Source organism: Pinus tabuliformis, chromosome 1_2 (assembly GCF_031772625.1).
Source record: "Pinus tabuliformis cultivar Carrire ecotype Pingquan chromosome 1_2, CPIR1, whole genome shotgun sequence".
NCBI lineage: Eukaryota > Viridiplantae > Streptophyta > Pinopsida > Pinales > Pinaceae > Pinus > Pinus tabuliformis.
The window spans coordinates 175,460,845-175,476,684 of NC_142298.1; the positions used below are offsets into that span (position 1 = coordinate 175,460,845).

The 15,840-nt window shown below is 36.9% G+C and overlaps 1 protein-coding gene across 1 annotated transcript in view; it reads left to right on the forward strand.

Annotated features, from left to right (window-relative positions):
• LOC149205056 (protein disulfide-isomerase-like) overlaps positions 1–14,119 on the forward strand; it is a 60,933-nt gene extending 46,814 nt beyond the window's left edge. The window contains exons 9-11 of the mRNA XM_089394878.1: positions 5,108–5,220; positions 6,947–7,141; positions 13,753–14,119. Coding sequence (XP_089251004.1) covers positions 5,108–5,220; positions 6,947–7,135 — 302 coding nt within the window. The 3' untranslated portion in view covers positions 7,136–7,141; positions 13,753–14,119. The remainder of the gene's footprint in view (positions 1–5,107; positions 5,221–6,946; positions 7,142–13,752) is intronic.
• Positions 14,120–15,840: the final 1,721 nt, after the last annotated feature.

Below are 15,840 nucleotides of genomic sequence, written 5' to 3' on the forward strand. Positions count from 1 at the left end.
TTTCATTTCTTTAGCAACACCAAGACATCCTTAATACATTGTAGTACTTTCATTCATTCTTCGATTTCTTCTTCAAGGTATCAAGACTATCATAATATGCCCTCCCTCTTAACTGGGGGATGTATTCTTTTCTTCTAACCATGCTCCCTCTTAACTTGGGGAGATCAAACACTTCCTTCTTCTATAACATCGAAGAACCTGTCATGGCTTCATTCCTTCTTACAACCTCAAGGTCATCTTATATAACTTCCTTCATCATGCTTTATCATTATCATAAGGACATCTTCATCATTTGAAGATTATGTACCTACAAAACTTTAATAGCAAGTACAACAAATACAAACACACAAAAGCATCTTGGAAGTATCAATGCATTTAGACTTTAGACATCAAATGCCTAAATTTAGTTAGGTTCATAATCAACAAGAAACACATCTTTTTACATATTAGACTTCAACTTCTTGCTAGGGTTTAGTCATAATTCCTAGATTCTATCTTCAAGACACAAAGCCTTAGATATTAGTAATTCAATCAAATAACATTCCTACTATACATCTAAGGTTTCATCAATTTTCAGAATATACATGCCAGATTCTACTAGGGTTTGTTGCAAGCCATATATTTTATCAAAACTATAATAATCACATCCTAGAATATCAATCTTAAATAGGGCTTTGTTACAAATCCTAAAAACATGAGTAATCAATAATTAAATCAGCTTTCTCACACATACATATCTCGGATGCATCAACACATTGAAGTTAGATATACAACAATTTTCTCTAGGCTAGGGTTTTAGTCATGTGGAAGAATATACACCTAGGGTTTCATTCCTAGGATCTCCCTATAAATATTATTAGGGTTTTGCTCATAGACCCTAATTCACCAAACCCTAAATATCTAGGGTTTTAATACATAACATAGACATTAACAACAAACCCTAAAGGACTAGGGTCTTTATAATACCAAAACCTTACACATAAAATGAATATGTTTTCTAGATTTCCTAAATATTGACATACCCTTAGGTTAGTGTTTTTACAATGAACCTTTTGAGGGTTCAACAAGATTGATAATATAATGAGGGTAGAACCGTAGATCCAATCTAATGATTAATCACCCTAACAAGAATCTTTGTGATTCAAAACCCTAGATATAACGATGTTAGTAATGTAAAGCAATTTCAAAAGAGAATGAATATACCTTTTACATGAGAACTTTATAACAAAGTTTATAGTCTAAGACATATCTTCAGTTGTTTCTTAACAAACCTTGAAGGATATCAATTATAAAGAAAAGATTATTACCATACATTACAAACAAATCTTGATGTTAGGAGGAAAACAAACATGAAAAGATGAAAACAAAGAACAAAATACTTATCTTTTGGTAAAATGGTGGAGGCTTCCTCTTAATTCAATCTTTTGGAGGGACACCTACAACTTAAAAAGCAATTCAAGAAGTCTATGAGTTATGGAAATCAAAATATAAAGGAAATCAATTCAAAGCTTAAAAAATAGAAGACTAGGAGGGATAAGAGAGAGGGGACTTAGTAATATAAGTCCATGACTTTTGATTCTTTAGTCTTTCTCTTCTTAGGTGGAGCTTCATTGGCAATATTCGCATGTTCTCTTTCTCTCTTCCCATTCCTTGGATTCTTTGGACATTGATTTTTATAATAATCCATCTTATGGCAATAGTAGCATTCAATCTTTGATAGGTTTACTTTCTTCTTTTGTCCTTTGAACTTCTTGAAGGTTCCCTTCTGCATTTGATGAGTGGAATAGTCATTTGAGATGTTCTCTTCTTCATCCTCCTCCTTGTTGTTTACTAATGATATTTGAGCTTCTTGACTGCATGCGTTCCACATTTGTTCAAATGTTGGAGTATCCTCCCACCTGTTGATTCCTGATGCAAAAGCACTTCAAGATTTTAGTAGCCCTAGAAGAGTAGTAATTACGAGCTCTTTTTTTGGTACAATTTCATCTATTGCTTGGAGTTCATCTCTGATTCTATATATCCTTATAAAGTAGGATGCCATAGTATTGTCTTTTGTCATTTTGATAGTTCTTAATTCATTCTTGAGGCTTGCTCTTTGACTAATGTTCTTGATCGTGAATAATTTGGAGAGAGCCTCATACATTTCTTGAGTGGAATCTATGTTGGATATGTATAGAATGAGGTTGTCCTTTACTCCATCCACAATTAGGTTCATGGCCAAGATTTTGGTTTCTCTTAACTTTCCTTTCTTTGCTTCATCTATAGGCTTCTTGATTTTTCCTTGAACTATATCCAAAACTTTGTTCTTTTCAAGGATGAGATCTATTCTCTTTTTTTCTAGGCCCTGTAGTTGGAGGCTCCTTCTAGTTTGTTTTCTCTCTTCATTGAGTTTGACATAGTTCTTGTAGATAGTAGACTTAGCTCCTTAGCATTCAATCTTTGATGGGTCTACTTTCTTCTTTTGTCCTTTGAACTTCTTGAAGGTTCCCTTCTGCTTGTGATGAGTGGAATAGTCATTTGAGATGTTCTCTTCTTCATCCTCCTCCTTGTTGTTTACTAATGATATTTGGGCATCTTCTTGACTGCATGCATTCCACATTTGTTCAAATGTTGGAGTATCCTCCCAACTGTTGATTCCTGATGCAAAAACACTACAAGATTTCAGTAGACCTAGAAGAGCAATAATTACAAGCTCTTTTTCTTGTACAATTTCATCTATTGCTTGGAGTTCATCTCTGATTCTAGATATCCTTATAAAGTAGGTTGCCACAGTATCGTCTTTCGTCATTTTTATAGTTCTTAATTCATTCTTGAGGCTTGCTATTTGACCAATGTTCTTGACGGTGATTAATTTGGAGAGAGACTCATACATTTCTTGAGTGGAACCTATGTTGGATATGTATAGAATGAGGTTGTCCTTTACACTATCCACTATTAGGTTCATGGCCAAGATTTCGGTTTCTTTGAACTTTCCTTTCTTTGCTTCATCTGTAGGCTTCTTGATTTTTCCTTGAACTAGATATAAAACTTTGTTCTTTTCAAGGATGAGATCTATTCTCTTTTTTTCTAGGCCCTGTAGTTGGAGGCTCCCAGTTTGTTTTCTCTCTTCATTGAGTTTGACATAGTTCCTGTAGATAGTAGACTTAGCTTCTTATATCATCATTTTTCCTTAATGACCTTTCTTTGATCTCCTTTTCCTTAGTAGATCTTCAACCTGCCTTTTTCCGTCTTCTTCACCTTAGCTTTGATACCATGTTAGAAAATCGGAAAGGTAGAAATATTTTCTTATATGATAATTACTTTTGATATTATGATGTTCTTATTAACTTCTTTATGTTCTTCCTTTATCTTCTTCTCATCAAGCAATTATCTTGACAAAACTATGAAGATCATGGACACCAGATGTAGGCGCTCAACTACGGCTAAAATCCTTATATAGGTGAAACCCAGTAAAAAAATATTCCTTTAGTAGATTCAAAATGAGATAGACCAAGACCCTAGACCCAACAGACCTTCCTCCTCCACCAAGTCAATTTCTAATGTGATACAACAACTTTCAATATTCTCCTTCTGTTCAGTAGCTATAGCCCAACAACAACCTAGATATTTCGGCCCCAACTTCTTCAAAATTTCAGACTTGCCTGCACTCCTGAAATTTTCAGCCTGCTTGCACTTTTCGGCTTGCTTGCACTTTTCGGCCTGCCTGCACTACTGAAATTCAACTTTCTTGTACTTTTGAAATTTTGACTTTCCTTTATAGAGGTGTTTCTGCCCCTTAGTTAGGCCGACTTGTCCTTCTTTGAGGCCGACTTGGAGGAGGCGGCCTAGAAGACCTAATTTACACAAAAAAATTTCTTTCTTGACAATTAAATCTCAAGAAGGGTTCTTTACATTATGACATGGACAAGGGCACTTGACATAAACCCTAGAAGCTTGTAATGGAGGCTATGACCTATAAATAATTGACCCAATCATGAAGCCCATGCTTTAATAAGTCAATTTCTCAATAATAAAAAATTATTTTTCTTTCTTTTTGATAATTATATTACATCATGACTCAAATACAATTATGAAGAGTGACACTAGTTACATTCGTCAACATCCCTTTGGTGTTTTTCTTGCTTGCTTTTTATATGTCACTAGCTCTACAAAATTTTTCTTGGGTGCCTAGGTTATGTGATTTGTTGATTAGTAGCTTTAGCGTTGGATCATGGGGATATGTATAGCAATCTCTTGACTTCTCTTTTAAGCTTGGAGGTGGCTTTTACCTAGACTTAGTTGACACTCATTAGCAAACTGCAATTACACTACTTTTCATGAGTAGAGTCTTCTGGGGTTCTCTGTTAATTCTAGGTGGTATTTACATTGTTGTGCATGTCTACTTCTGAGTCTCCGCTATAGGTCATATTCTAGTTGATTCGTGTGTTGGTTTGTTAGACTCAGGTCAATTTGGTAATTTTTTGTTTTTTATCTGAAAAGCCTTTGTAAGCATCAAAATGAAGCCTCTTTAATGAAAGCTACCTGTTCTGGTCAAGCTTCAAAGAGGAGATGATTCCTCATCCTTACAAGTACTGAAATTTTAGTCATGCTAAACTGAAATTGTTGTTATAAGCGTAACTATAGTAGCTTTAATGTAAATAATGTCTTCAGTTATTGATCACTCTAGGAAAGTTGGATCTCAGTTATTACATTGTTTCATTCTGCAAACTACAGTTGTGTTTTTTTAATTTTCTTAGTTTTTAGAATGAAAATATGAAGTGCAAACCTTTATTTTGTGTAATGTTAGGGCATTTTGCATGAACAAACCGCACAATATTTGTTTTACTGTTTTGCTTGTTTGTTTCTATTGTTACTATCTTTAGGACCATTATGTTGAGTGTTAGACTTTAATCCTTAGTTGCTTGATTTAGGATCACTGTAATGATTTGTAGTTGTTCACTCATATATTTTGCTTTAAAACCCCTGAGTAATAATGGAAGCAAAGCTAATTAGAACTGTTTTTCGAAATCATTTATGATTATGTCAGTGATCTGGGCAATATCTCGATGTAAACTTCTGAAGCTAGTTGGTCCTTATGTTGATGATTTTGTCGTGGTACTGTTTGCAGTACTTTTGGAGTTCTATGCACCTTGGTGTGGACATTGCAAGAAACTGGCTCCCACTTTGGAAGAGGTGGCCATTTCCTATGAAAATGAAAGTGATGTGGTGATAGCTAAGATGGTACATCTCTAATGCTCATATATTCTAGGAAAATGTTGGGATATGATTCACTTTCTGTTTGTTTAACAGTGGGTATCCTTTGCATGGTTGAAATTTCACTAGGATCGTTGTTCAAGAATGATTTTTGCAAAATTATTTAAAAATATTTGCAGGAAATTAAAATATAGTTATGTCACTCTTGATATGGAATTTTTGCAATTGAGAGAGCTGATAAAATAATGAACAATGACTAGACTCTAGATTAAATCCTCTATAAGGGGATTCAAAACCTTTTCAAAGGAAATATTCAAGGACATGATTTAAAAAAGCCTGCATGGATGATATAGTGTGCTATGTACTTGAGACTTCCATAGTTCAAATTTGCTGGCAGAGAAAATATTCAGGATTCATCATCAATTATCACAACAACACATTTTGTATGCCAATTTTGTGACTCTACAAGATTCCCAGCTGCTCATTTGTGCTCCTTAGAATTGGTAACCAGTGGATGAGGGCCATTCTCCTTTGCATGAGTAGTGTCTATCACTCTCTCTAAGATATTTTTTTGGAAGTGTAATCAGCAATGGTGTTCACAAAATTGCATAAAATTCCTTTGCAGGAAATTGAAATATAGTCATGCTGCTGATGATATGGATCTTTTGCCTTTTAGTGCGCGTGGCAAATTTACGAACAAAAGCCTGACTCTAGATTGAATTGTCTCCCACCAAACCTCTGGAATTATTAAAAGGCCCTTACAGATGATATATTTGCTATGTCCTTGAGACTTTTGCAGGTCAAATTTGCTATCAGAATAGAATATCCCAGACTCGTCATTTAATTATCACTTCTTTACATTTTGCACAACTTTATAGGACGAGGACGATGATGTGTTAGCTGAATTGGCTCCAACTATCACTTGTTTTTTCTTCATACAAAGTGCGAAGAGAGTGTGGGGCTTGGGGCATATATTGGTGGTTTGAAAAAATATGAAATGGATGCTTGTTCATTGAATTTATGGTTTCTGTCTGGCAAGATACATACTTTCATCAATGTACATGGTAAATATAAATCAAAAGCTGGGATACTTTTTCCTTTATAGAAATTTGATTCTCATCTAGTTTGCAAGATAAAAACAATAAATATCCGTGTACAATTGGCAAGTCAAATTTTTCATGTTCCTTAGGATAGCTACTTCTAAGCTGCTGAATGCATCATGTCATGCCAACGCCATCAAAGTCATTGTTTGCGAAAAAAAATTTAAAATGCATTTATGGTCAGACCGTGAAAAAGAGGAGACATACAGGGATGTGAGTCGTAACAGGCTAGGCATGTTTCCTTGTAGTGATAATACAAAGGGATGTTCTTTTGGGTATTCAATACACGAGTCTCACAGATGAGCAAAGTTTGCACAGTCTGGAATCTATCCCAATGATACCCATTGAACATTGATGTCTTCACGGCCTAACTGCAAACTCGTGCAGTTCATGACTTATGCAGTCTCTGACACACACCTATTGTTGAAGAGTTGAAATCCTAGTAGATGAAGTCTGAATATATACGTTGGAGCCTTTATAATGAAGGGAACACTAATACTTTTTATTTATTTGAGTTCATCATATTATGGCATCTTTCATAGAGTATGTTTCAGGTACATAGATAAGTGGACATCATCTGTTATTACTGCTGATTTTTATTTACATAATTTGTAGCTTGATTGATATGATTTCCATCTTTTTCTCACACCCAGGATGCCACTAGTAATGATATTTCTACCAAGACCTTTAGCATAAAGGGGTATCCAACATTATATATGGTCTCTGCAACTGGCAAGATTGTGAACTACGAGGGAGATAGATCAAAAGAGGACATCACCGACTTCATTAATAAAAACAGAGATTCTGTAAGCAAAGATGATATCGGAAAGGACGAATTGTGAAATGAGGTAAACCTCCACTTTCTGTGTGTATGCTTGTGGGTGCAGGTGCATGTATGTGTGAAAGAGGGAGGGGGATGGAGATTGTGACTTTTACGTTTGCTGAGGGAAGGAGGGAGGTCGTCATTTTTGTTTTTGCTAGTAGCTATTTGTCGTAGATTTGAATTTAATGTGCATTATGAATTTTCCATTCATGTTATATGATGAACATACAGGGAGATCGTGACTTGTATATTTGCCGAGGGAAGGTGGGAGGGTGTCATTTTTGTTTTTGCTAGTAGCTATTTGTCATAGATGTGAATTTTATGTGCATTATGAATTTTCCATTCATGTTATATGATGAACATACTCATTTAGGAGTCGATCAATGTCTTCAGCATATTTATTTCAATTAAAGTTTCTTATCCATGTATTCAAATACAGTGGCGTAGTTCCAAATCTTGTGTGCTATACCGGATAAAGGTCATTTTGTAAGGTCTGGACTTGCATATTATTATTCGAATAAGAAATTTCTGGACTATGTTGCATTGGTTTTTGGGATGGGGACGTGTCTCCAGGACAGTTAGAGTGCACCTCCAAATTTTTTAAGGAATGACAATAATAATAATAAGTATTAAAAATTTAGAATTCACCAAACATAATAGTCTCTATACTATATAGTATTATGCAGTCTTTTGAAAAAGCTGAGTGACATTGCATTATTGGCCTCTAGACATGAGCAAAATGCAGTTTAGCTTTAGGAAAATGCAGTGAAACTACTTTCTATTTGCTATGAGGTCCATAAAGGGTCTTTGAGACATGAACTTTTCTCCCTCATATTTATTGTTAGCGATGATTACATTAAAAGACATTCCCAAATTGTTACAGCTGTATTGAAAACCACTCCAAAACACTTCAGAATATACCTGCATGCATTCTGTAAAGAGATTAGATTCATATTTCAGATTAGGAAGGTGATTGAATAGGAATTTATTCAAGTATTTAGTGTCCAATCTGAATCACTACTATCTGATTTTTTACAGAATTCTTGAGGTTAGGATGGTGGAAGAATTAGACTTGAAAAACCCCTGGACACCCATGTAAAATATGTAAAATCTGAGACGACCCGAAACATGAGAAGAACAAGAGAAATAACCACGATGATCAGCCCTTTGAGATGTTGCATTTCCTGGGATTTTGATGTAGCGTCCTCAGCCCACCAGCTGGGCCAGCCGCCACACTACTATACACCAACTTTGATACCATGAATTTTTAAATTTCCTTTGGCCTTTGCAGTACCTCTGATACGATAATTTATTCACCATGGATAATTATACTGACCAGGCTCCATTACCACAATGTAGCACATCCTGGTTACCCCACCAGGTATAATTACTATAATATTATCATTTAGGTACCCCCGGCACCATGACTCAACTCTGCTCATGCCTGGCTAATGCGCACTATATGCTGTGCAGCATCTAATATGACCAGAACAACATATAATCATATAAACCATAAACATGCACAAATACATAATTAACATAGTAGAAATATATAAATGACAATATGGCACTTATCTTTTATAATTGTCATGAACTGGTTGCAAACCTCAGATGTTCCACCCAACCATAGACCACACCTACTCCAATACTCAGCACAACCCAAGGTAGTGCACCCCCTTCTTTGCCTTTGCAGTCCCTTAGTCTATATCACTACCCTTCCAGGGTTCTAGCATAGGCTGAGAAGGAAGTCACAGATCCTTGTTGCTCTAGAAGTTCCAACTACCCTTAGGAGTCTCCATCATCCTCCAGGCCTCACACCAGTGAACCTATCCCCACACTTCTCTCTCTAGGGCTTTAGCCTAAGCCAATACAGCGCAAGGAGAAGTGTGTTACATAGATTTTGAAAGTGTAATTAAGAGTGTTAGTGTTGGATAATTAACAGAGATATCATACTCAATGTTGTGAACATCAACATCGGGATAAAATCGGTAAGGGTCCGGAAAACCAGAAAATTGTAAAAATCGGAAAAATATTGGTAAAACATCAGCAAAATCAAGATACCATCAAAATATTGGTAAAAATCGTCAAACATCGGCTAGGCCAAAAAATCGTGATTACAAGATAAAATTGGATGTTATCGAAATGTTCGCAACACTGATCATACTAAACCTTATAATGATGTAATATTCTTCTAAATGTATATGTTACTGAAAACTGAAGGAGGGGATAGCCTACATGGATCTCGAAACCTGGAAGAGAAGCTTCATTGAAAAAAGTAGAGGGGATTGGGAAACCTGGGGGTGTTACACATGGATACTTGTGTTGCTGAAAAGACAATATTTAAATCACCAAAAACCCAAATCAATGTTCATCATACAAAACCCATATTTTGAGCTACAACCTGTACAACAGTTTTAGAATCAGTAAAATATGGAAAAAAATGGATGGGAAGAATGATCATATTGCCCAATTGGCAATGTCCATTATCAAAACTGAATATACATTCCTGGAATACCCCCAAATTTCCCTGAACATCTTGGTGATGGCCAGCAAGTCCCCAGCAGTTTGAAGTTGTTGCTCGGCCTTTTCAAAGTCCATATAAGTCCAAAATGACAGGTATGAGTTTTTCTTTGGTGGGGATATGTCCCTGTGGAAAGTAATGCCCTAGGAAGATTTGTGTCCTAGGGTTCTCAAGTAACTAGGGTTTCAACAAAATTCTTGTGCTGTCAGAAATGTTATAGTCTATTTCATACGAATATAATAAACAATACTGCTCTTTCACTACACAATAAACGATACAGTTCAAGAATATAGCTTAATCATTCATCAATTCAATAGTGTTTCATGATTCATCAGTCCAGCACAATTCCAAATCAATTTAACAGTACATCAACAATCCAGTACAATTCCAAATCAATTCAACAGTATTTCAACAGTCCAGTACAATTCCGATCATTTCCAGTTCAACTTGAATTCAGCTGAACTTGTTTACTAACAAAATGTATCTTATCACTGATCCAGACTACACTTAAGCTGCTTGACTAGCTTCAGGGCCGACTTCTTTCTTGTTATAGGGTTGTTCGAGATACAATTAAAACTCTGGAATGCAACGTGAATTGCCTTAGGTAGATAACGAGTGTCTGAGTGGATGATCGAACTTTGATATGCTTCAGAATTTATCCAAAATCTATCTTAGTATTTCTGCGATTACTCCAGAAACTTCGACCTGATCCAGACTTCCGTATAACCTCAGTGTGGGCTCGGATTACCTTGAAGGGCTCCTGTTCATACTTAGATGGATTCAGATGGGCAGAGAATGACTATCTGTCCACAGTTTTGGCCTCAGAAGTTGATTGGGGGTGACGTCAAACCCAGGATGTATTTTGGCCTACTGTAGATGAATTTTACTCGGCTATAAGATGATTTGGCAAGGGTTTTGACCTCAGGAAATCTTCGACCTATGACCTCAGGAAACTTCGATATGTTTCAGACAATTAGCCTCAGGTAGTTATGTTCTGTTTGTCTCAGAGGATCCGTGGCTACCTCGTAAACTGCGACCTATTGGCCTCAGAGATTTCGGCTGCCACAGGAATGCCGTTCCCTTGCTTAAAGGAGTTTCAACCTGCCTCAAAGGATCCATCTGGCCTTACTTTTTCTCACCGTATACTTAGTTTCTCCTTAGATAAATAAGTCCCTATTGCCAAAACAAACTAAAATACCAATTTGACAGACGAAACCAGAGTTGACCAAACCTTGTTCCGGAACAAACGAAGAGTGACTATGTTGGGTGGGATCACCTCCATCGAAACTAGTCGAAGGAGAAATGGGGTCTCAAAACCCTCGGAGCCTTAGGCTCAAAGAAAACAGAGACAAATAATCCAATCCAATGATGCCTCAAATGAACCTAACCCTTTTCTATTTATAGACACCAAACCCCAACTTTGGGATTTTTTGCCCCAACTGCCCAAACATTGGGTATTTTGGGGTTTTTACCTTTATCGAGGACTATAGCCTATGGGGATCGATAGGCTACTTTGTCTCTTGGGCCAATTAATCCCTTGGGGACATTACAATCCCACCTTTTCAACTTTTTCTCATCCACCCTTAAACATGAAAAGTTGCCTTCAAATCGCCCATATCTTCATTAGTTACTTGATTGTGGCGATCCTTATATCCTTCAAATTCTGCACCCCCATGAGGCACAAATTTCACCTGTTCCAATCTACAAAATTGATGCTGCCAATCAAATTTTCCATTAGAGATTTCAACAATGTGCAGGCTACATCTTTCTCCCTGTTTTGTAGCAGTCAAATGACCCATTATGTCTTCAGTCAGATTTCCACCTTGCTCCACAATTTCCCAAGAAAATCCTTCAAGTTTGATAGCATATAAGCTATGCTTCACATCAAGATGGACTTCGTAGATAATGGACTTCCTTAGGTTCAGAATCACACCTGCATCCATATCTTCATTAGTTACTTGAATGTGGTGATATGCTTCAAATTCTGCACCCCCATGAGGCACAAATTTCACCTGTTCCAATTTACAAAATCGATGCCACCAATCAATTTTTCCATTAGAGATTTCAACAATGTGCAGGCTGCATCTTTCTCCCTGTTTTGTAGCAGTCAAATGACCCATTATGTCTTCAGTCAGATTTCCACCTTGCTCCACAATTTCCCAAGAAAATCCTTCAAGTTTGCTAGCATATAAACTATGCTTCACATCAAGATGGACTTCGTAGATAATGGACTTCCTTAGGTTCAGAATCATGCCTGCATCCATATCTTCATTAGTTACTTGAATGTGGCGATATGCTTCAAATTCTGCACCCCCATGAGGCACAAATTTCACCTGTTCCAATCTACAAAATTGATGCCACCAATCAATTTTTCCATTAGAGATTTCAACAATGTGCAGGCTGCATCTTTCTCCCTTTTTTGTAGCAGTCAAATGACCCATTATGTCTCAGTCAGACTTCCACCTTGCTCCACAATTTCCCAAGAAAATCCTTCAAGTTTGCTAGCATATAAACTATGCTTCACATCAAGATGGACTTCCTTAGGTTCAGAAACATGCCTGTGCCCATATCTTCATTAGTTACTTGAATGTGGCGATCCTTATATGCTTCAAATTCTGCCCATATCTTCATTAGCCCATATCTTCATTAGTTACTTGAATGTGGCGATCCTTATATGCTTCAAATTCTGCACCCCCATGAGGCACAAATTTCACCTGTTCCAATCTACAAAATTGATGCTACCAATCAATTTTTCCATTAGAGATTTCAACAATGTGCAGGCTGCATCTTTCTCCCTCTTTTGTAGCAGTCAAATGACCCATTATGTCTTCAGTCAGACTTCCACCTTGCTCCACAATTTCCCAAGAAAATCCTTCAAGTTTGCTAGCATATAAACTATGCTTCACATCAAGATGGACTTCGTAGATAATGGACTTCCTTAGGTTCAGAATCATGCCTAGTAAAGTTGCCGCAGTCTCGTTTTACACCACTTGTTCAACAACAGGCCAATCATCATATGAAATTTTGTCATTGGCTGGATACTATACTTGCATGCTAGTTTGTTTTGTGTTCCTTTCTCTCCTTGTTGCTGCAATTAAATTCTCTGTGTATGCAATCCTTGTCTTGAGGGCGAGATTTTATCTTGTGTATATCTGGGTTCTTCCGATCAAATCTATTTATCAATCTCTGCATAAAGTCTACATAGGATGTGATGTTTGCATGCCCAACAATCTCTGCGTAAAGTCTACATAAGATGTGATGTTTGCATGCCCCAACAATCTCTGCGTAAAGTCTACATAAGATGTGATGTTTGCATGCCCCAACGTAACTAGTCCATGATACCACCAACCTTGTGCTTCTCCTTCTAGGTGTAATGTGGCGAATTGAATAGCCTTTGTTTCCAGCTTGGGATTTAGTCAGAAATAGGTGTCCAAATTTTGTACCCAAGCCCTTGCTGAGCATTTTGATCACCCATCAAAAGAGGGGATGGGCAATTCTCTTACCTTGTGCATCAAATCCAAATTTCGTTGTTCCCTGGGTCTATTCTGATATTTGATGCTGTTGTATTCCCGGAAAGTTAGGGCTGCTTGAGTATTCTCTTCTAGTGCTGCATACTCCCGAAAGTACTTGTCAAAAATTCTATTAGGCTCTGTTGCTTCTTGAGTCGTTGTCTATAGATGGTTTAAAAACTAAAGGGTCTGAGACTCCTTCCACTGGTTGTCCTGTTGTGTGTTTGAGGAACAACATTAGAGAAACCGGGGTTATGGGTGCCGCTTCCTTGAGTAGTAATCCTATTACCTGCTTTAACCCATTGTTACCAAGATTATTTAACTTGGACAATAGCCTGAGCCTTATGTTGTTGTCCTTCCAGTAGCGCATTGGTCATTTGCTGTTGTTGCTAGAATATTGCATTTAGTAGGTCACTAGGATCTTGTTCCCCTTGCCCTGTCTGTTATTATATTCTGTCATTATTAAATTTATATTTGCGTGTCGGTCATTATGTTAGTGTTTGTCAACTATCAGTTTTTGTTTTGCGAATCTATAGGGTGGTTTTTATGAAATGATTTATCATAGCACCAACTGAAGAATAACTTGACTTGCTTCTGATATTGCAGGACATGAAGTTCGTAACTGGGATGTGGCAGTATCCTGGGCCTAAGGAAACCGAGTTTTTTTACCTTCTTTCAAGTGGCCCATTATTGGGGTCTTCGGAACTTTGTAAAGTTCAAGAGGAAATCATGTCTTGGTCTCTTGATCTCAGAGGACAACGCTTTTGCCATTAGCAGGAAAAGGATTAGCCCAATCTAAAGTAGGCTCTGCAGTCCTTAGTGCCTTTAATGAATTTAGTATGGTATTTATCTTTATAATAGTTAGATGAGAATTACTCGCATTCCCTTCGTTCGTGGATGGAATTACTCGTATTTTTGTTTTGCCTAGTTAAATTTCACATGGATTTTCTATAATCTATTGAGCATCACATGATGAGAAGCTAGTCAAATTCATGTGTGAATGCAAGGAGTTGGGGAATTTTTCCTCGTTTTCAAATTGCTTATGCTTCTATCATAAAGTCACAGGCAGAGTATGTACATGGTGTGACCGAATCTGCAGCATAGCTATGATTTATGTCAGAGGCGATGTATTCAACACCAGCAATACATAAAAGCATAAAAATCGTTTACTTGAACTTTCTCAAAAAAACTCTGGCAAAAGTGCATTGCATATTATTAGAAAGAGGACCATTTAGATAAGTTGCTAATTGTTTGCTCTAGATGTGGCTATGTTCAGTTGCGATATTTTCACTCAATACGGGTCTAGAGTGCATTCAGTCATCATGATTGTTAATCAATTCATTGGTTACACACCTGTGTCAAACTTGCCAACCCTAGTTTCACACCTATGTCAAACTTGCCAATCCTAGTTTCACACCTATGTCAAACTTGCCAATCCAAGTTTCTCCCCGTCCTCTTGGGATTGCCAACCCTAGTTTCTCCCCGTCCTCTTGGGATTACCAATCCTAGTTTCTCCCCGTCCTCTTGGGATTGGCTTGATCGATACTAACCTTTCGTTTCATGTGCAGAATTTCCTTGGCTATTTTAGAATTCTCCATTGCAAAAGCAATTTTTCCCAAAATGAATAATTAAGCCTTTTTCCCTCGACAATACTTTTGCGATCTTGACCATGACTGTGCTGTCTTAGCAACTTGATTTTGTTGACAAGTTGTATCAAGTTGTCTGGTGATCTCATGCAATATTCTTCAAACATATTGGAACAGAATTATGGTTTCCTCTATCGGGTTTGCAACCGTGCCCTTAAAGTGCCTTAAATGCCGCAAACTCCTCAGACTGAATTGAGAATGTACGCCCGCGTTTTTCATGAGTATAGTCCAGGTTAAGTTCTTTGCATCTCCCAATGACACTTTTGCAAGGATTCTCCACTGCCTAAAAATAGCTCTTTGTACGAACTTTGAAACTCTTCAGCCATATTTAAGCTTAGATGCAACCAAGCCAGTGATGATCGATATGTCCAAACCTTTTATTTCAAAGCTATGTATTCAAAATGCCATCATTTATGTTGTTTATTCAAGGATGTGCCTGATACATTCCATAGTTTCCCTACCTTAAATTTTTATCATTTATCCAAAGATGTGCCTTATGCATTCCACGGTTACCTTACCCTTGGTCGCTGACCTACCCTAGGTCATTGACTGTACATCTGTTTGTGATAATTTTAACATTATTTTTTTTGTCCTTCGTCCAAGGATGTGCTTTATACAATCCATGGTTCCTACCCTTCGTCGCTGACCATATACCCAGCTGTTTTAATTTTTACCATTAAATCTTTGTTTTCCTTCGTGTTTTTGGCTGATTGAGCAAATGCTTATTTGAAATCTTCTTTGGAATAAAATTATATTATCCAATTCTTTGCCATCGGTCATTTTTAATATAATTTCCCAAAGACCCTTATGCTTTGTGCCACTCATTATTGCCACTTAGGACTATCTCGTAAGTCCCTTGAGACTTGGATTACCTCGAAGTTGAGGATATATTTATGCTTGCTCTCACAATGAACAAGTGATGTGTCTTTTTTTACTCTCTCATTATTTTCTATTTATTTGAGCAACATTACTTCGAAGTTTCTTCATATTATTATTCAAACCGGTTGTTTAATTATTAATATGCAGATATAATCATGTTGAAAGTCAT